The 21,407-nt window shown below is 37.9% G+C and overlaps 1 protein-coding gene across 3 annotated transcripts in view; it reads right to left on the bottom strand.

Moving 5' to 3' along the window:
• The window catches only part of nrxn2a (neurexin 2a), an 82,331-nt gene that overhangs the window by 7,562 nt on the left and 53,362 nt on the right, over positions 1-21,407 (bottom strand). For 2 of the 3 annotated variants that reach the window (XM_026329048.1, XM_026329049.1), the window contains 4 exons: positions 11,050-11,231; positions 4,297-4,468; positions 1,756-1,845; positions 58-386 (listed from right to left, as the gene is read on the bottom strand). In XM_026329048.1, coding sequence (XP_026184833.1) covers positions 58-386; positions 1,756-1,845; positions 4,297-4,468; positions 11,050-11,231 — 773 coding nt within the window. Of the gene's footprint in view, positions 1-57; positions 387-1,755; positions 1,846-4,296; positions 4,469-11,049; positions 11,232-19,474; positions 19,977-21,407 lie in introns of those variants that run through there. The other variant, XM_026329050.1, reaches the window with a different exon arrangement.

Below are 21,407 nucleotides of genomic sequence, written 5' to 3'. Positions count from 1 at the left end.
TGTCTTGCCATAAATTAGCATGTAGTTCTTTTCGAATAATCATTTACACTCTCTGACCTTGGAGATGCTCTCCCTCAAGCTGGGTGACCGCTGCCTGCGGGTGGTGGTGGTAGCCATAGTGGTGGTGGTCTCCATGATTGTGGTAGACATGTCGGACACAGCCAGAGGGGTGGCAGAGGTGGTGTCGGTGGTCACTACAGACAGTGAGTCCCCGACCAGACGCAGGTTCCCCTCCACCTGTACACTGGGATCGTTTTCTGCTGCTAGTTTGAGTACCTGGAGACCGTTGTAGTAGAGCCCTGAAATCTGACCCTGGAAGGGCCGGCCCTTGTCATGACCACCAATTTTAATGGCTGCCTGGCTGTTAAAGATGGTCAACTGTCTCCCTAAAGTTAGATGGAGATATAGGGACAGAAAAAGGTGGAAAAAGGGAGGGAATTGTAGAGTGGACACAGAAAAGTCATATAAAGAGCTGGTAAAGGGACATCATTTGAACCAGGTGGGCTTTAGTGAATATTGCATTAATAGCTAATCATTTATTTAAAACTTTATTTAGATGTTAACGTTAAAAAGGGGAAGGTTAGTTAGCAGCAAGTTTATAATTTAGACTTTACACATGCAGGTTACAACTATAAGAGGAGGCTTAAAATCTATTTAGGTGCCTATTTAGGTTTTTAAATAGGACAGAGGTAGGCATTTTGAATTATCACTGAGTTAGCAAACTGTCTGTGGGGAAAAAAGGACAGACGTTTTTTCCAGCATTGTTATTTATCTCTGAACTCCAGAATAGATGGTGCAAGCATGTGTAACTTGTTTTTACAGAGGTGGGTGAATTAATTAAAATGGAAATCTTGCTACTGTATGCTCCAGAATGTGTAAATGTCAATGTAAACTAAACACCCCCACTTCATCAGCCATTATGCCAATAAAACATGCTCAGCTCCGGGTTCCCCCTAGTCCAATTGCTTCACCTCCTGAAAGGGGCAATGATATCTAACAGTGCCATTGTCAGCAGCTTCACTGATAAGCAGGGTTACATCAGAGGAGGAGGACTGCAGTAATGGGACCATCCCGGGAGAATACTTATTAGAGAAGTTAATGGCTGAAAACAGTGATCCACTTTAACAGCCTGTCAAGGCCGTTTTGTCGCAGCAAAAACTTCAGCTTGGGAGTCTGGTGTGGTTGTTGCACTACAAGGCAAGTCAATACAGGAAATAAAAAAGAGGGTGCGATCACTTCCAGCATTTATGGTTTAAAAAATGTGGGGGAGCAAGATTTGGTCCACTTAAGTCACATGCTAGTTTCACAGGTGTTATTATAAATGTTACACAGCATTTTACTGATTTTATATGATATTTACACACAGCATCTATTTACACACAGTGGCTAAGAGGGGCGATAGAGAGTTAGACAAGGGTTATGTGTTTTTAGTTAACTGGTTTAAATGTTTAAGGTGCAGCTTTCCGCAAGGTATAAGGATGACAAAGAATAAATGGCAAGTATGCTACACCCCGATGCTTTGACACTTATTTTGAAATCAACTTGAAGTTATATTGTGGTCATCCAACTTTCAGGCCAAAAAAAAAAAAAAAAAAAAAAAAAAAAAAATTCCAATTAATGTGGACATTAAAGTGGAGACATCTGGGTAACTTGATCCTTGTCACCCTTGTCTTTTGGTACTGCACCTCTCATGGGGAAAGGTTATTTAGTAGTTATTTCAAGGGTTAATTAATTAATTAATTAATTAATTTTTACCTTTATCGAGTAGCCACTCGTCAACTACCCGACCAAGTCTGTATGGGATTCTTTGTCTAGCAATAGCCAGTCGCTCATTATCATAGTGTCCTTCAAAGAATTTGGAGAAACAGATTAAAGGTTAAAGTCTGCAAGCTGAAAGATCACATGGTTAGAAACAGTGTTATAATGGCTAACAGGTTTAACAAGTTATCAATTTTAACCCAGCTGTGAGTTAAAAGAAACCTGAGCCTTACTTAGTGTCATCTAGTTATTACGAATAACAGCGTTAATGCTAATTAGAGTAATGTTTAGGCTATTTATAATGTGCTACACTAGTTAGTGTTATTTAGCTATTTTTTTTTTTATAACAAAGCATAAATGTCAGTAAATAACAATGACAGTAAAAAAAAGATTTTAGGTACTGTGTAAGACAGAGGTTAATCCATTTCAACATAAAAAATGACAATCAGGCACAACAGCAAATGCAATGATGTTTAGACAATAATGTACAGGAGAATTGTTGAAGTTTGAATTTGACTGGAGTCATTATAGAGAGCCAAAGTCTCACCCCACTTCTCTTGCACTATGTTTTGTTTTATAACATACTGCGTAATAGACCAATGTGTTTTTACTGCAGCCCCCATGAGATAATAACATGTCTCTATTAAAGACTCATGGGAGCTGCTTTCAAGCGGGGTAAGAGGTCAGCTCTTTATTTAACACATGCAAACACAAAACAGTAATTCATTAAATGGAATTGACTACAGGAAATTTGATATAAACATCAACAGTATGGATTGCCAGTTTCTGAAGGATAAGAGAGCACAGTTAATATTAGTACCACACAGTAAGTAATCTTCAGTCTTCAGTCTAGCACTGACCTAGCACTGCAGACTTACTATCAATCATCAAACACAAGGTTTCTACAAGGTTCTGACTCCACAACTCATAAATTCTTGTTGACATTATATGTATATCATTGCATGTGTGGGATACCTTGTCCTATATGGACTTTGTTAAAAACTGGTTATTTGAACATATATTATTAATAAAAATGTAAACAAGATAAGTCAACCATGATGTTGGACATGGGATACTGTGAGTGGATAAAAAGAACAAGGATTAAGGTGTAAAACAGGAAAGGAAGCACATGTATGTATGTTTATTCTTTAAGTTTTAAGATACAGCAGGTTTTAAAATATGTCAAGCTGCACATTTACTGAGTCATTGGGGAGCTTTAGTCTATGTATTCTTGACTTCTGGAAATGTTAAAAGGCGTTGAGTGTAAAGCCTCATTCCATATGCAAAGAAGATAAATTACTTTCTTTATACTCTTAACTTCACCTATGCGATGTACACCCTCTTTACACTGTGAGTGCCCTTGGTTATGATTGCTGCTATGTGCTTTAGTCATTTATCATCACAAATGTTTCAAAAATCACTGATTATTGAGTGAGAGTACACACTACACACAGGGCCATCACCATTACATGATTTTGATTTATGTGTAGCTATTGTGTGTATGTCTATGTCTATGTCTATGTCTGTGTGTGTGTGTGTGTGGTTTGAGCACCAGCTGGAGGCAGAGAGAGGACCTCCCGCTATGCCAGCTGGTGCACCTGTTCTGAATAAGGTTAATTGGTTGATTGGTTCAGAACAGGTTAAAGCACGGCTGGTGGTGATCACATTATGCATGGGTGCTTTTATTTTTTGCTATTTAGTTATATTAAGCATTTGTGCACATAAGATGGTGAGTCTTTTTTAACAACAGTAAATTTTTATGTCTAAATAAATGATCTACCCATCTACCCACATGTAAAACACATATATGACTTGGTTATTATAGAACAAAATTTTTTAATTGACAGAACATATTACAAATTCAGCCAAATAATCAATTTATGGAGTTGCCATTGTTCACCAGTAGGCAGATGAATGTAAATTTATGCACTGTCACTACAAACTTTGTGTCAACAAGAATTTATCAAACAAATTAGCATATTAACAAATTCACCCTGGTTAATCAACACTGCCTCTTTAGACCTGTAGAGGTTGGGAGATTAACAGCAATTAAATAGATATTATATTAGGCTTAAATAGTAGTTCAACAACAGCATTAAGTCTTTTGGAAACATCTTGCCCTCACATACATATCCTCAACACAATGACAAAATAAATTATAGAGCCATTTTAATTTACTTTACTGTAAACTCCCATAGTTTTTACATTTGCTACATCCTTTCTCACCTTTCTGCCAAACAACAGCTGCTGACAAAAATTCCTTATTTTATATTGCAGCTTTGGGCATATGGATCAGATTTAGATTATTGTATTGTTCTTGCACTTGTATGTGTGTGGCAACTTAAAAGAACAAATTAAAAACTGAATTAAAATAAGCCACTGGGCATTTTGCCAATCATTTTCTTGCAGACGATACATTTCGCAACCGCACATCTCAGCTTTTGTAAGCAGACATGCAATCCTCTGCCTCTCATTCAGATGCTCCATGCTACCTCTCTGTGTACCAAACAACCGCATAGTTTGTCCCATTAGTCTTACCTGGTGGATAACGCTCAATCACCGGATGGTTGTCCACCTGCAGAGTGGCATTGCCACCGCTGCGTGTGAAGCGCACAACATGGTACTTGCCGTCATTTACTATGACAGCAGGCTCATCAATGGTGATGTCATCTGTCCCCACGTTGAAGATGACACCAATTTTTCCTTGATCCTGTAGGTGAAAAAAAAATTTAAAAATGAATGTGACATGCCAAACAAATCATTTCTAGATACATTTCCTGTTACTTCAGGGCTGTCTGGTCAGAGATTGTGTTTAAGTGGTAAAAACATATCTATTGTGACATGGACAGTATGTTTAGTTTTTTCTTTAGGGTTCAGCACCACTACCCGTCAGCAGCCAGCTCAGGTTTCCTGATGTGGATCACTCTTGACAGGATCCTGTTGTTTCTCTTTTGGTTGACCAACATCTCCCGCTGTCAGTCTTTCACTGCTCCTGCCAACCTTCCTCAAAGGTCATAGCCACTTACCAAGACAGTCTTTGGGTGGCACTAATAAGAAACATTGAAAACAAACTGTGTGGGATCTCTGGGCCTGTCTGGCCTTTGTACATTTGCTGCCTTTGTGCTAAATGCAACGCAAGGTCAAAGCAAATAATGTGGTTATAAGAGACATTGTGAGAAACAGCACACGACTCTGCAGGAGTACTGTACGCAGAGGAACAAAACATTATACTTTACTTTGAGATTGCAATAATCTCTGTGAGGACAAATAACATAAAATCCTACAATATGTCAGGTTAGTCAATCACTACAGTACTAACACAAAAAACACATCTGTGTGAAGGTTACATGATGCAGTAAAGTTTGCCAGTTATTTAACATTCAGTCAAGTGATTATGCAACAGCTACCTGTACCTGTATATACATATGTCTCATATGCACAAAAGGCATGTTGTACACAGTTTAGTGCCAATATAATAATAATAATAATAATAATAATAATAATAATATTAATAATTAACTTTCAGGCTATATATTTTCTTTACTCTTTACATTATTTGCCTCCCAGCTGTGCATCATGGAGAGAACCCAAGAGTCTGCAAACAACCTTGACACAAGTAGCTGATTGTACTGTATTACACATTCAACCAGAGAGGGGAGACGAGGTGAAATTACTGTGACTGGTGGAGTGAAATTCTATTCCTGCACTAACATATGATGTGGACAATATTCACTGGCCTTGTAGACTAATTTCTTGACATGAACCACTTTATATAACTGATTGGCCCCTTTCTCTCACACTTACATTACATTACAGACTTCAAGTCCAGGAATTCAAGTATGTAGTTAAAGGTATTTCTTTTATACCTTGATGGAGACTGCTATTGTGTGATGTAAAACATGCCTCACAGCTTTGCTCTGTCCCACTAATCATATGTAAAATCCTTCTGGAAATAGAAGAAAAAATTCATCAAATAATTATTCATGCAGACATGGGTGGTTTTAACTACAGAAGAGTCCTCAGAGATCTTGAATGGCTCATTTCTAAAATACACTCAGTTGGCAGTTTATTAGGTACATCTGGCTCAAACTAGTGCAGTCTAACTACTGCGGGTCTGTTGAAGCAGGTCATTTCAGAGGCTACAGTTTGTTGTTGAACTGTGCTGCATTATACAGAGAGGTGCCATTTATCCTGGCCTCATTTTCAAAATAAAAGGCCATATAATGCCATATTTAGTTCAACAGCATCTTTTAGAATAACCATACAGGGTGAATTAACGCTCCTTGTTGGGTTAGACTGAATTAGTTTCAGCAGGGTGTACCTAATAAACTGGTGTAATTCTAAGGTTGAAAAACATTCAACTTACTTTAGGGACCTCCATCTCAAAATACAGTCTTTATGCCTCTTGAATTGTTATCTTTCACTGAGTGACGGATTTATGACGCATGAACTAAAGCTGGATAATCAAATTCACACAAGTAAAAAAAGATGAAACCCCTTTATGACAAATGTCTACCCACTCACAGTTACTCACTATGATCCTGTGAATTAATGAAAGTCAATGTTGCTGTAGGTTAGTGGGAACCAGCATTGTTAGACACTGCTGTAAAATAGAATCATATTAAATGATATAAAATTTTGTTGAGAAACCATATCATCACTTTTTATATACATAATTCATATTCCTTACATTGTCTGTAAGACACATCGATTAAATTCCTTGTTTACGAATATTATGTATGAGCAGAGCTAATCAGTCCATGGTTTAATTACTCTTCCCAAAAAGCACAGTGATGAGTATTCATTAGGCAACTACAGGGTAGCATGGCCTCAGGTCAAATTCAGCCCATGTCCTCTGGACAACAATTATTATCTCCAGGGCCAGAAAAGTCTGCCGGGGCCTTTATATGGTTCCAACAAAGCAGCTGCTTGAATTTTGCTAACTCAGTCTTAAAGCGCAATTACAAAACAGGCCCAAAGCGCCTTTTGGCAGCAACGCTACAGCTCCTCGGTTTTAGTAAACAAAAGCTTGGCCTTTCAGGTTTACATTTCTTTTTTGCAAGAGGCAACTTAATACCCATGTGTTTGGATATAAAGCTAGATAGGCATACCCTCATGAAAAGCAGCACAGTCTCCCACCTGGCTGTTTTGATATTGGTTCCATTGAAGAAAGCCTCTCCTTGAAGTACTCCCTGTTCCCACTGGAGCTAATCTCAATTTTCATCTCAGCTGCAGACTACTCAAATTCATTTAAGAGGAAAAGGATAGATTATGATGAGGACATATTATTATAAGGACTTATGAAATAGAATAGAAAACCCAAAAGGCCTATGGTCTTGACAATTCTTTTGTGATGAGATACCATTTCCACCCAATACAATTTTAAACTCAGCACAGAATGAGCAGATCATGATTCTTTGAAGAAGACCGTCTGTCTGTCTCAGTTTGTTACCAGCCAACGATCTGTATCTGTATTGGATGCCTATCTCTTTACTTTATTCTTTACTGAGCCTCCTCCTCAGAGCCAAATAGAAACCTGCATCACTGGTGGTGGGAATTGACAGATTTTCCATCCTCCTCATACTCAGCACAGTGAAAGGTGTGTCTGACTAATATACAAGAGGATGTTAACAAATAATTTGCATGTGAAACAATCCCTGTTTTTTTTTTTTTTTCAAATTATATTACTGGATAAAAATAACAAATGGTTATAAATAATGTTATAACTTCAGACTGCTCTGTGAAATATGATGTAAGCCGTCTTTTCTGTAATTCCTCTGAATACATTTCTCGAATGATTCAGGCCACATATTTTCTCTAAAATGAGATCTGGATGAAAATATCTAGTTATTACTGTAAAATGTATTTCAGTTGTAACATCTGTGGGAAAAGAATCTAAAACATAAGCTTTTTTTTTTTTAAATTTGGGTTTTATGTAATATTGACCTAAGCATACATGCATCGTCAGATTTGTATTAGCACAATTTGAGAAATACTGTTCATTTTTAAAAGCTATGAATGCAGAAAACATTTCCTTATAAGGAAAGTGGTGCCATAGTATGTTTAGAAATTGCAGTCGTCATTATGACTTTAAAAAGGCAGACACATTCTCTGGCTATTCGGTTATATTATCCATAAAATGGCCAATATTTCTCACATTGTGCCTGGGCTATGTAAATTGATGAGTACAACTGTATATCATCTGTGACAGACTGGCGACCTGCTCAGGCTGTACCACACCCCTCGCCTAGTGTCAGCTGGGATTGGCTCCAGCCCCTTGTGACCCTTGATGTTGAAAGATAATTGGTATAGAAAATGGACGGAAGGATTTCTTACATTTTTTTAATGAAGGCTCCAAATATATGGATGACAGAGAAAAGCGCAGTAAGACTGTAGGTTGAGCTCTGCTTTTGACAAGTGCCTCCAAAAATAGGCACTTTTGTTTCCATTACTACATAGAACACAACAGAACATATATTAAAATATATACTTAATGATCGATTGCCCAACTGATACATTATCAAATGCTTAACAAATCATTCCACATAATCACTTAGGTCCAACTTTACAGCTTCATCTGTTCTCGTGTAGTTAAAAACCTCTGCTGGGTAGCATTGCTTTATCAAAATGTCTCATTTATTAACAACATGACTATTTGAAAGTACCATTAGCCCTCTGTGGTGAATATGCTGATTGTTTCTTTTGTACAGAGTAATTGGTCTTTTAAGCCTATGCATACAATCCTCAGTTACATGTGCCCAATTTAATGCAAGTAAGTCATGTTTATTTTGCGTATTTTGTGTATGGAATTATCTGTGATTGGAAATTGCTGTTTTAATGAAACGTTTCAAGCACAGACAATCATACTGATAGATTAGATTGTGACAGAATAACCTTGCATTTGATCTTGATCGCTCCAATAGTTGCATCTGTTAATCAAGTGTATTTCAAACACAATGAAAGTGCTCGGTTCATACAAGGCATCCTTTAGTTATTATGACTCTTAAGGAAAGGTTTTGACCCCTTTGTTTGATCATTCACACCATAGTTTTTAATAGAAAGCTTGATATCCAAAAGAAGACTATAAATGACTGCTATTACAAGGCAGGCAGGCCAAACCTCAAATGCTCACGGTACATACAACTCATATATCATTGGTTTCCTTTACTATTTTCTACTCTCCCTTGTGACCAGTATTATTTTGACCAGTATACTGCCTTTCTGTCTTCACCCAGTTTTCTTCTTCAATAGAGGGAGAGGACAGAGTGTGACAATTGGAGAATTAACAATAGACATAACTAAATCACAAGAAAGTTAGGTCTCTATAAGAAGGTGCGATTCTACAAAGCATAGTTGGAGAAAGCAAAAAAGACAACCTCAACACCCTCTGAACTCGTTTTGATTCCCCTTCGCTGAGCAGTAATAAGGTGTCAAAGTAAGCAATCTGTCAGGTTGCAAGGACTTGGCAGATGCTGGGAAAAAAAATCTTTTCAGCTGGCTCTGCACGCAGGCAGCGCTCTTTGCATTTACTTAGCAACAGTCCATGGCTGGCAAGGTCAGTTTCACACTGCTAAAACTGGAAATACAATTTAAATGAGACAATGAAAAACAACCAGCACAGGCTGTTTGTAGCAAATATATATCTAAACTCAGAAAGTGTGTTTTTGATCTAATAAAGACAATTCTTATTAAATGTTATGCAAAACATGTGTTTAAACGGTTTTTGGATATTGTGACATTAGAGTGTCCATATTGTTATACCACCAGAGCTGCTGTTTTTAATGTTGGAAGACACTATAAATATTGAGTTCAGTGAGAGTGAAGTCACCTTTGAATCATTAAAATAATGCCCCAGGCAATGGTGCATCATTGTCTTAATTCCTTCATTAAGAGATTTGGAAACAGTGCTGAAGAAAATGTAAGATCTTGCATTTGAAGATGGGATCTTTGATTTTAGTAGTCAGATTTAAATGGCTACAACAACGACTAAGAAAGGTGAAACTGAAGTTGAAATTTTTATCCTGTGCTTTGTCAACAGGTGTGATTTTAATTATTACACCACTTACAGACATTTTCATCAAGGCACATCTGTCCAGTGGTTACATTCTAAAAAAAAAAAAAAAAAGCTTATTTCCCTTCAGAAAAGACGCACTTGCTGGCAGCTGTTGAGGAGTCCCCTGGTACCACCAACAGATACAAGTGTTTATCAACAGTAAGCATCTCTTAATCTACTGACTTCTGCTCTACTCTAGCTCCTTCTTCAGGTTATAATTGATTTATTCAGATTTTATCTCAAGATTTGGACTTAGATGCCATTAATCCTAGAATCACACAAGCTGTGACTGTAACTCTGCTCGTTCTGTGCCAAGTTAGAATAACGGCACAGTCAAGTTAAAAGTTGAATTTTAAAAATAGACTGTACAATGTTTATTTATATTCATTTCTTTTTCATTTCATTTAAGCACCAGTACCAGCAGGCCTTTTCTGCTAATTGGAAGCCTATTTGCTTGCTCCTTCATTAACACATCAAGGGAGATATAATGATATTTTTCATAAAACAACTTTGTCACCCTTGCACCATCTTTTTTCCCCTTTTAAGGATTATACACATATCTTTAATTGCTACTGGAAACTTTTGTATGACGCTCTAATTTCAGTCATACTAGCCTAACTGGTTAGAGAGTCATCTTAATATAATTTGAAGAAATTGCTTTGTACTCCATTTTTCAACTCATTAATGTTGGTCTCTGAGTAAATAATGCAAAACGTCATTATCTTGTATTTACAGAAACAATGTACTAATTTCCACTTTTCCAGTTAGCTGCCCACTTCACATCGTCCTGATGAGATCTACACATAATACATAATGCATTTATAATGATACATACAGAACATATACTGTGCATATACATGTGGTCTATATTATTAGAGTACTATATTAAATAGCAAATCAGGAAAACCATTTATATTATTAAGGGCAATTTATTCTACACAGACTGATATTATGTGATGATGCTTTTAAATACTCTAAATGTGATTTTGACCTTGAGGCTGCAGTGTATATGAGTCTTGCTGATAAATTTGAAAGAAACTCAAAAAAAGGAAAGGTTAAATTTGGAAACCAGAAAAGTGATGTGCACAAATATTCATAGGTTTGCCTTAGACGCTATGATTAACATATTTATTCTGCTTTAAGGGTTTTTTTTTTTTTAATCCAACAGAGCAGTGTAATACTGCATCAACCTTCAGTGTTTTATGTTTAAAGCCCCAAAATCTGCTTCTCATCCTTACTATGTGCAGCTGAAGATAGTCTCCGAGCCCATGGGTGCTTTCCACTCGCACCAAGATGGCATCCTTCTGCTGAGTGCTGAAGCCCACAGCTAACCGGTCGGCTCGAGTGCTTGGCCTCTCATTGGGGGCCCAGGTGAACGTGATGAGAGCCCCCCCTTTCCCGAAGATGTACGTGGTTCCAGCTGAAAACAGTAACAGAAAGAGACACATCAGAAGACAGAGAGCAGTCAGTGATAAAAGAGTAACTTCCTCAGCTGTACATCTGTACATACATTCTATTGTAGACAGTGTTTATCTGGGTAAACCTGGATTAGTCTGCTCTCTTGTTAAAATGACCAGTTTGTGTTCAGTTGGAGATAGAGCCGTCTGCATGGACAACAATTCGAATATTGTTATCTTTAGCTTTTAAAGTACCATCCACAGTGTGAGGATGAGATTTTGATTGCTCCTCTCACCAACCCACAGGTAACCCTTTACCCCACTGCTCTGCAGAAACACACACACACACACACACACACACACACACACACACACACACACACACACAAAACTACACAGTATCCCACAAATCCCATCTAGGGAGGAGAAGAAGGAAAGGTTTATTAAAGAGTTCTGCTTCACTCTTGAATTGACCAAATAGAAGCTTTACAATCATAGATGCTCTCAGAACACATCACCGCAAATACAGACATTGGTTCCAACATTGTGGACACCTAAAAAAAAAGTGGGACTAGCTTTGCCTGGCAATTATTTCAGAAATTTAGCAAAACAGCTTATCATCATAAACAGCACCTTCTTGTCCTGCCAATAAGCAGGGAATGTACAGTATAAATCTTTGATGTTTACTTCTGTCTGTGCTTACATTTCATGTTCAATTCACTATGAAACATGAAAAAGGAGAAAAAAGTATTGATTTAGGGCTCATTAAAATTTATCCACCTGCAGGTGGATAAATTTGCACAGCAAAGGAATACTGCCTGCTTAAACTTTTATTGCGCAAGTTATTTATCAGGCATATTGGTGTTTATTTATAATTCGCTAGAATTGCTGTGATATCTAAGAATAATGCACACAGTCTTATGCTAAAACTTATTTGCTGATTTGTAGGTAAATCAGACTCTTTGTAATGTCAGGAGATTTAGTAAAGTCTGTATGAGGCCGTCACACTTAAAAAACAGTTTATACTACCCTTGCAAGTCTAAATTTGCATGGATAATAAATGTGCAAATCTAAGTTTAAGTTAAATTAAATCAGAGTTTTCCCAGGGAGATAATGTTGTTTAAGAGGCTGTACGGTTACAAGTGACCACTGCAAATCAAAAGAGAAATGTCACTGTTATACAGAGCACAGTAGAAAACCTTTATTGTTAATTATTATACTTTAATTATTAATAATCTTTGATAGTACATCATTAATATATTATTCTGTGCTTGTTTTTGTGTTTGTACAGCTTTCAAATCTCTTGTGAAGCACAGAGAAACACTTGAGACAAACAAGTAGCTGCAGTTTCCATACTGTGCAGTGACTTGAGTGCTCTTCTGCTCGGTAGTCACCTCAAACGTTTTTATTGATAGGAATTAGCTGCCAATTGGCTGCTTTCTTAACATTCAACACTTATTCTGAAGCCTTGAAAAAAATCTCATACCGACATTGAATGTAATTCAAGGGCAGGTTCTCTGCCAGTGTGTTACAAACCAAATGATTTCCTACTGAGGTAATCTTAATTAATGTTGAGGATATGACTGAGTTATTGAATGTGAATGTTGTCTGCATTTGGCCTGTGAGTCTGCCCTCATTCCTGCTCAGTGAAATCATTTTCATTTCTGTTCGAGGGAATTATTAGCATAAATCTATTTTCTTATTAAAATGTATAATTTTTCAATTTATTTTTCCATGTACATGTTTAATTATCTATTTTGTAAATGTGCATCTTAAATATATACTACACTTACAATATAGGGGTTTGTGCAAAACAGCGTGCACCCACAATCTATAAGAGACTAAAATCCAACAGCCCTGCACCTTGCAATCTAATCCAATAATACTACTAACTTCACAATGGTGATATTTGGTGAAATCCTGTAGTGCATTTGCTTGAATGATTCTACATATGTTTGTCCTTGTGATACCAAACAAACAAGCAGGTAAGCCATGGTGTGATAAATGACCATAGACCCACTTTCACCATTCACAACATGTATATATGAAAAACAAACAATTTCATATGTAATTTCACATTTTACATAATGGAACATTTATGTCATATGAAATGGATGGCAAAGATGTCAAAGGCTTCTGTATAATTAAGTGCCAAGTGGTATAAATTGGAGGTTTAAGTACAGTCTGTGTTTTCCACTTTACATGTTGGAAACTCAATTACAATCACTAATATATAACGTCAATGTGGCAGAAATATGTGGTTTTAGACAATGTAAATATGATTTGTCATACCTCCATCCATCATCTATACCCACTTATTCCTATTTAGGGTCACAGGGATCTGCTGGAGCTTATCCCAGCTCTCTTTGGGTGAAAGGCAGGGGTACACCCTGGACAGGTCAATTTGTCATACCTCATATGTAAAAGCTGGATATGTACACTGCTGGAAACTTAGAATAAAGGATTTTCATCCAATATAAAGAAGAAGAAGAAAAAAAAAACTCACTACAATGCTAACAAGCAAGGGGAGTTTTGGTGTTACATCCAGTCCTGTGGGAACACGGGCAAAGATCAAGATAAAGTTGCAGCATGCACAGCTGTAATGTGCATCATGAAACTATGAAAAACTAACACAACTGCAGAAAAACATCCAGCATCTACTTATAGATGGCAATAAACTCTGTAGGAGTGCAATGTTAAAACATTTCATTAAATCTTTCTGCCTCCCTGTTGTGTCTTGCCCTATTTGCTTCTTTTCTTTGCATGAAATAAAGCAGCCTATAAAGCAGTCTTGTTAGGATAGTAAATCAGTATTGTTAATATTATTAGGTTTCTCTCTTGAAACAGTTCTTCTCTCTGTCCAATCTCATGGGGGCACTATGCTTTTTTTCCTGTGGCTGTTCAATGCATCTGTGCTCAACTAATAGGTAATGCACAAAGTGCGCTGCGTATAACATCACTGTTAGTGGGGAACCTTGATAATTAACTATGCTGTGCACAGACCTTTTAATACTCATTATGCATAAATATATAGCCGTGATACCATATTTACTGTAAACATTTAATTGTAAGCATAATAAAGCCCTTATGTTGGCTTAATACATTGCAGAGGTCAGCCATATCATAGTGATATTACAGACTTCAGCATTTTAAAGGCATGTGTTGGGGTAAAGCTCTCAAATTTATATAAAGCACTCATTATTGGCTGTCATCTTTCTCTGTATAAAAACATGTAACAGTATAGATTGTTTGTTTGTGCCAAGATTCATGCTACCCACTCAAACATCCTGTCCTTTTCATTTGTGGTCTCAGCCAGCTGAATACGCAAGAGACGAGGCAACACGCTCAAAGGACTTGAAAATACACTGAGACGCTGGTGATAATTTGCATCTCACATAACAGTTTAGATATGAATAGATTTAAATGCACCCCCTGAGCTTACTGTCATACAGAACTAGAAAATTCATGTGGTCTGTGTGAGTGAGTATTTGCTCCAATAACATTACTAATCATGACTTTTAAGAGGCTGAAAAAGAGCATCATGAATCATACAAAACGGCAACTACTATCAGCTCCAAGATTATAAACACAAAGCAAGGGAACATTGAATTACTCATATAGCCATTTAAACCATTTGTGGTGATTATGAACCCCTTTGGCAAAGTATATTTATATGAATACTTGACAGTACTCACAGTATGGCTACATATGGATGAGGTTTTTCACAGTCAGTAAATATTTTTGAATGAACTGTCAGCTTCCAGCATAAGCCAAAATGACATAAGTGTCCAAGTGTAGTACATGTATTCAGTATTGTGGGGATGCATTAGGCAAAAGAATGGTTGTGTAGGGCAACAAGGGCACTTTACTGAGAAAACAAAGCTAATGGAATATAAACTTGCATAAATCTCTAAACTGTGAGCGGTTGTGTTGAAATAGAGGGCTGTGGAGAGATATTAGGTAGAAATATGCCATCTGACTTATGGTGTCTGAGGCAGACTTCTTCCATGGTCTATTAAGTACAGCTCAGTGAAATGATGAAAATGAATAGTGCAGCCTAAAGCTTGACAGAGAGGACATATGGTTTTCAGGCTAAAATATGGTGTTCAAGTTTGAAAGTGGCAGTATATACTTAGTACAGTGAACACAGACTTTAGGAAATGGATCAATCAAATCAAATGAATTAGAATTGATGAATAAGAGTCATCAAAATGAAAAATAAAATCTTATAAGTTATAAATCTTAAATATTGCGCATGCAGCTGGGACACACAGACTTCAGCTGTGTTATGGTTGAATTGCTGTTTCTGTCCCTATCAGCAAGATGTATCCAGACTGTCAGTTCTCAAATTGAACGTCTGCAGCTCAGAGCGCCTCAAACGACCCTGTTCTGCTATAATAATGTTAACGTTTTCTCCCACTCAACTTTCACATGATTTGGGTCACGGTGAGACTATTTTGACTCAAATGCAATTTCGAAATACTGCAGGAATGCTTCCTGTTAAAGGTCACAAATGCACTTCTCATAAAAGCAAGAATACAGTACAATATTCAAAGGTTTTAGCTTTACAGCCTTTCATGTTTATGCATAAAAGAAGGAAACAGAAAAAGGTATATTTATAAAGTTTCGTCAGCCATCTTACCATGGTGAAAAAAAAAAAAAAAAAAAAAGCTTTTGCACGTTTTGCACTTAAAGTTATAATTCCTGAGATTCTCATGAACTCAAACCCTATTTTTGATGATATTTACTGGTTGAAATTTGGATTTCTTTCTGCACTCAGTATATCTGCATTCAATGATTAGCGAAGGAGCTGCTTATTTACTCAGTACTGGTGGAGTCTGACATTTCAGTGCTAGATACAAATTTCTTTCACGTGTACAAAATATTCCCAGTTGATGATTCAGTATGAATCTATCTCACTGGTATTAGCTTCATTTTTTTCTGTGAGTGAGCAAACCAGACTACTCTGGCCCGTGCATCATCTATGTTTCAAAGCGACAGTACCCACTTCTCACATAACGCACCCAAAGCTGCATTGTGGGTAATGTAGGAACCAGATTTTGACAAGGTGTTGACAAGTCTGCAGCATCGATTTTTACCCTCTTTAAAGTGGATGGAGCATTCTTTTGAATTTCTTTACTGCATTGCTTCACAATAAAAGTCTCCATGAAATATCATTGTGTATAACACTCCAACATCTTTGTCATTATTTGTATTCCATTATAAAAGACATTTTAAACTCAGTACGTAGAAATCTGTGTGTTATAGATTTTTGCTGCCTTTCTTTTATGTCTCAGTTCATCTATTACAGCAAATGCTTTTTTTTCTTCAGTTCACATTTTCATTCTTGCGTTTGTTCTGCTTTGCTGCAGATCTAGAGCAGGGCAGTGGTTACCTTGGTCTCAGATTTTTGTTCTAACATACCATCATCTGCCTTTTTCCTCTTGTTTCACTCTCAACATGCAATTAACATATTTGTATTTGATTACAGAATAATAGTGACCAACATCTGGACAAAACATACATGCATTGGTATAGATTTATTTACTGTGTGTGTGTGTCAGTGTATGATTGCATGATTGTACTGTATTTGTGTCTGCAGGCTGAGGGTATCTTTAAGAGTAACGTATTATGTGATGTGGAGGAAATAAACCCCTCTCTGATGCCCGTGTCCCTTCACTTTCCCGTTCTGCAGCTCTTGTAGCAAAAAATAAACACTACATTACGTCTGACTCCGGGGAGACTCTAGACAAGAACCTTTTTTTCTCTTTTACACTTCTGTGATCTAAGGATCACATGCTTTTGGTTAAATCCCGTCTCTGAATATTGAATTGTGCTCAAAGATATCGTCGCTGAAGGAAACTCACTAAACCATTTCTCCACTTGAGACATCTCTCTGGAAGCATTAGCTGCTCTTTTCCTTGCCACAGCCAGACACTTACACCAACATCGGGGCCCTGGAGGATGAAGTGCAGGAGATTTTTACTGAGTGTGTTGAACATGCGGGTGTATTGGGACCATGGTGAGAGGTCAGCTAAAGTTCAGTCTTTCTTGCATTCCATTTAAGAGCATGCAAGGTCTTCAGCACTAAGATTCATGGCATTAGCTAGCTATGTTGCAGTGTGTTAACATGCTTTAATTATGCACTTCTAATATCTGCTGCTCTCATTTAGGGCATTTTGTTTGGCATATGGAAACATCATTTCTTTTTCATGGCAACCCAGATGCATGACTGCATTTTTGCCACATGCAAAATTTCCCTGGTGTCAGGGATCCTGGAAGGATGGATAAAATAAGTTATAGTCTTAAAATCTACAGCACTATGTGCACAATACAGAAAGGTTCAAATTTTGCTAAGGACTGGGTCCGGATCAGTTTTCATTCCAGAGTAGGTGAAATATGTGAGTATGTGAGAATAACAGAATGCATAGAAAGTGAAATGCTGAATTTGAAACCAACATCAACATGTATGTTTTAAAGCAACTATACTGTGATTATATTACTACTGTGACTGTCAGATTTTGAGCTACAATGAACATTTCAATGATAAAATGATGAAATGCAATCTAGACTTCTCATTAAATAATTTGAAGTGAATATAAACATTATATGAGACATCTTATAATGTGATTATTACTTGAGGCATCGTATAAAAAAAGCTTCAGTTTGACTTTTTGATGCAATGCCCCTGGTGAACTACTAATTCAGTGGCAACTAATCTTGTTATTTCACTTTATACTTACAAATAATTTTGTTTTAGTTACAAAGGTGAAACTATGTGTAGGAGCCACATACTGTAACTAGTATACTGTGACAATAAATGTAGTAACCTGTGTTTATAATGGTGAGAATGGGACATTGCAGCATGGTAGGTGGTCTATAAATAGACATAGCCAAGGGGCATCCAGAAGTCTTTGGCAAGCATGGACACATACTCACACACTCACACGCACACAGACACACACCTGAATAAAGCAGGTATCTAAAAGGATGAACAGTTGCATAAGTTAATACAATAGTGAACATTATTAACACAGTTGATATCGGCACATGCATGCTACACTGTACATTATGGCATTGGGAACATGACTTGTAAATCACAAGTGCTGTCTATATCACTTAGTTTGCAGTAAATTGAATTTCTTGCTCTGAAGCACATACTTCAGAACAACCTACAGTACAAAATCTACAATAGAGGTAATTGAAAATTTATCAGTGAGTTCTTTGAAGTGTTTTTTTAGAGGCCTGTTTGATCACGGGCTGTGCCGTGTCTGTAAAAGCCTGGTGTTGAATGATATGGCTATAATAGCACAGATGTAATTCATCACATTTTAGCCCCTTTGCAACTGACAAAACTGCTGCGGTGAAAAAGACACTACAATTCCATTGGGCTTCTTTTTATGGGACATAAAAGTGAGTCTTAGGACAGAAATTTCAAAGTGCAATATAAAATGGAGCAATGACTGGTGTCAGTGCTTTGAAGAAGCCAATTTAACTAGCATAGCCAATTTGATGTAGATTGTTCAGGATAGGTCAATACTTTATATCCCTCTGTTGAAGTTTTACTCTGTCTTATGAAATTGCACAATACAAAATACTTTATCAAGCAAGATTTTACATCAAGATCAGCAAAATTGTACCACAAATCTTGTGATGATTATTAAAAAAGATTGCTTCTAGTCCATCATTCTCTCTAACTGCATACATATCATATAATCATATAATCACTTTATGCTTGTTGTATGCAACTAATTATAGTATAATGTAGCAATCACCTTTGACAGAAAAGAAGCTTCCATTACAGTGACTGCTTTACACTGCTTAGACAAACAAGAACCTTGTGGAGAAAGATAAAGAGATTTGCTCTGATGATTCATCATGCCAATAATGTGTATTTCCAATATAACACCACAGCTCGTCTAATACTTAAGCATCTTGAAAAGGGCAACCAGCACTGACACTGATGTGCCAATAAACGGGGCTTTAATGATGCACAGAGGCTGCAGCACATCCATAGTTGGTGAAGGATCCATTATCCCACTTTACGTCACAAGAGCACCACCAATGACGGCACCTCTATATATGAACACAACCAAACCCTTTTACTTCTGTAATCTCAAAGCTTCCTATACAAATATGCCAGATCAAAAGAATGTTCCTATGTATTTCTTATTCCTGACTGGTGACACGTGGTGCGAACAGAGCAAAGTGATGCATTAGTGAGGCAACAAACAGGGCACTAGAATGTTGAAGGAAAATTTCTTACCATGGCCCCCTCTGGTAAGAAAAGGCATCCTGTTGATGGCAATCGGAACAGTGCCATGCTTGTTGTGGAAATGGTGGACATGATGCGTGGTACTGAGGCTAGAAGACACACGTGCAGTTCCAGTCTGGATGGGTAGTACAGTAAGCAAGACGAACCAGAAGACTAGTCTTGAACAATAACTTAGGCCCATGCCTAGGCTAAAGTGTGACCAGCTGCTCCGCTGTCTGGGCACAGGGGTATCTGCAAGGAGTCTACCCATGTATATTAGATCCACATGGGTCAAGGACAGACAACTTGGCCAGGCTTTGGCCTCTGACAGTCCAACTTGAAGACTACAGGACATTTCAGTGACAATCTGGGCCCATTTCTTTCATAATCCCATAGACTGGTTAGAGATAGAGACTATCCTTTCAATTTGTGAGAAAAAAAACTACAAAAATGGATTTCAAGAAAACAGTCAAAATCCAGTTATTGTTGTTGCAGATGAAACTGAAGAGCAACCAACTTATTTATTTTTGGTTAACATTATGCCATGACAAAATGTGTGCACTGCACAGAAAAGCAAGTGTTAAAGTCTTCCTGAAAACCATCCCAAAGCACATTCTTCAGACAGTGAGCCGAGTGTATCCAAAATACTGAAAAGACACACATCCAAATAAAGAATGGAGATGAAGCCACCCGTAGTTTTTAACTGGCATCTTGCTCAACCATAATATTTAGGCATGAAAAGTGGCAGAACAGAGCTTCATGTGACAAGAATTATGATAAGAGTCTCCATCGCCCACAGGTAAAGCTTGAGGGCAGCTCAGCCTGCCCACTGAGAAGAGTGCCCCTCCACCGCAGTAGAAGACATAACACGCTTCTGTGCGAAAATGGATCATTTCATCAAGCAAAAAGGGACAAAGAGATAAAAAATACGCACAAGTGAAGATGCAGCGATGAAGGATGATGTTGGAACCAGCGCTTTTGTTCCCCTTTAGCCAGGGAAAGAGAGCAGAGACAGGGAGGGGAAGAGAGGGAGAGAGAGAGAGAGAAAGAGGGGGAGAGAGGGAGCAGTATCTGCAGCAGCACGGAGAAAATCCTGAAAATAAATAAATAATTTCTCAGCAGCTCCTCATTCACTCTCTAACAGATGCAGCAAATCCAGCAAACGGTAACCCCTGGTGTGGCTGCGATTACCACAACCACAAGGCTGCCGTAGCACGAGTGTTCCTATTTCAAAATGAACGTATGATCCCTTCTCTTGCGCTCCACCTGCTCAGTCTCATGCAGTAAAAGACTACTGCTGCATTCCCCCTCACTGCTGTTCCTTTTTCCTTTATCCTCTCCTGTTACCTCGTCCAGATCTGCTGTGCTGCCTCAGACCGAGGACGGTTAATGTAACAGCTGCATGTGTCTGTCTCTAGAGGAGTGCAGGTGATTCTCCTCAGATGAGATGGCTTGGATGGCAGAGACTGAGTTGTTGCCTTGGGCTTCTGCAGCAAAAATTATGCTAATTAAAAAATACCGTCGTATCATAATTAATCCCAGATGGGTGAAATTCCAGGACAGTCTGAAGCCCAGAAAAAAACAACCTTGGCTTGAAATTGTGGTCTAATGAACACCAAATAAAAGAGCTCTTCTAAAGGCATACTGTAGTCAGAAGCTCTGATCCAGTGAGGCACAGCATGTGCCTCTGTGTGTGTTTGTGTTCGTGTGTGTGCGTCTGAGAAGGGGAGTCTGTGAGCAAATGAGTGAGGAGGGGAGGTGAGGAGGGGGAGGAAGGGTGGGTGAGCGATAGCAGGAGGGAGGGAGCGACAGGAAGAGACAGCGAAAAGAGAAAACAGGCAGCCACGGCGCAAACACACAGGGAAATAGTGAGGCAAGAAAATGGGCTGTGTGAATAAATACATGCTACAGCGATCTGGCTTGCAGGTCCTGGCAACACGTAGGA

This window comes from Mastacembelus armatus, chromosome 14, assembly GCF_900324485.2.
Source record: "Mastacembelus armatus chromosome 14, fMasArm1.2, whole genome shotgun sequence".
Classification (NCBI taxonomy): domain Eukaryota; kingdom Metazoa; phylum Chordata; class Actinopteri; order Synbranchiformes; family Mastacembelidae; genus Mastacembelus; species Mastacembelus armatus.
This window is presented reverse-complemented; position numbering and strand designations above follow the sequence as displayed.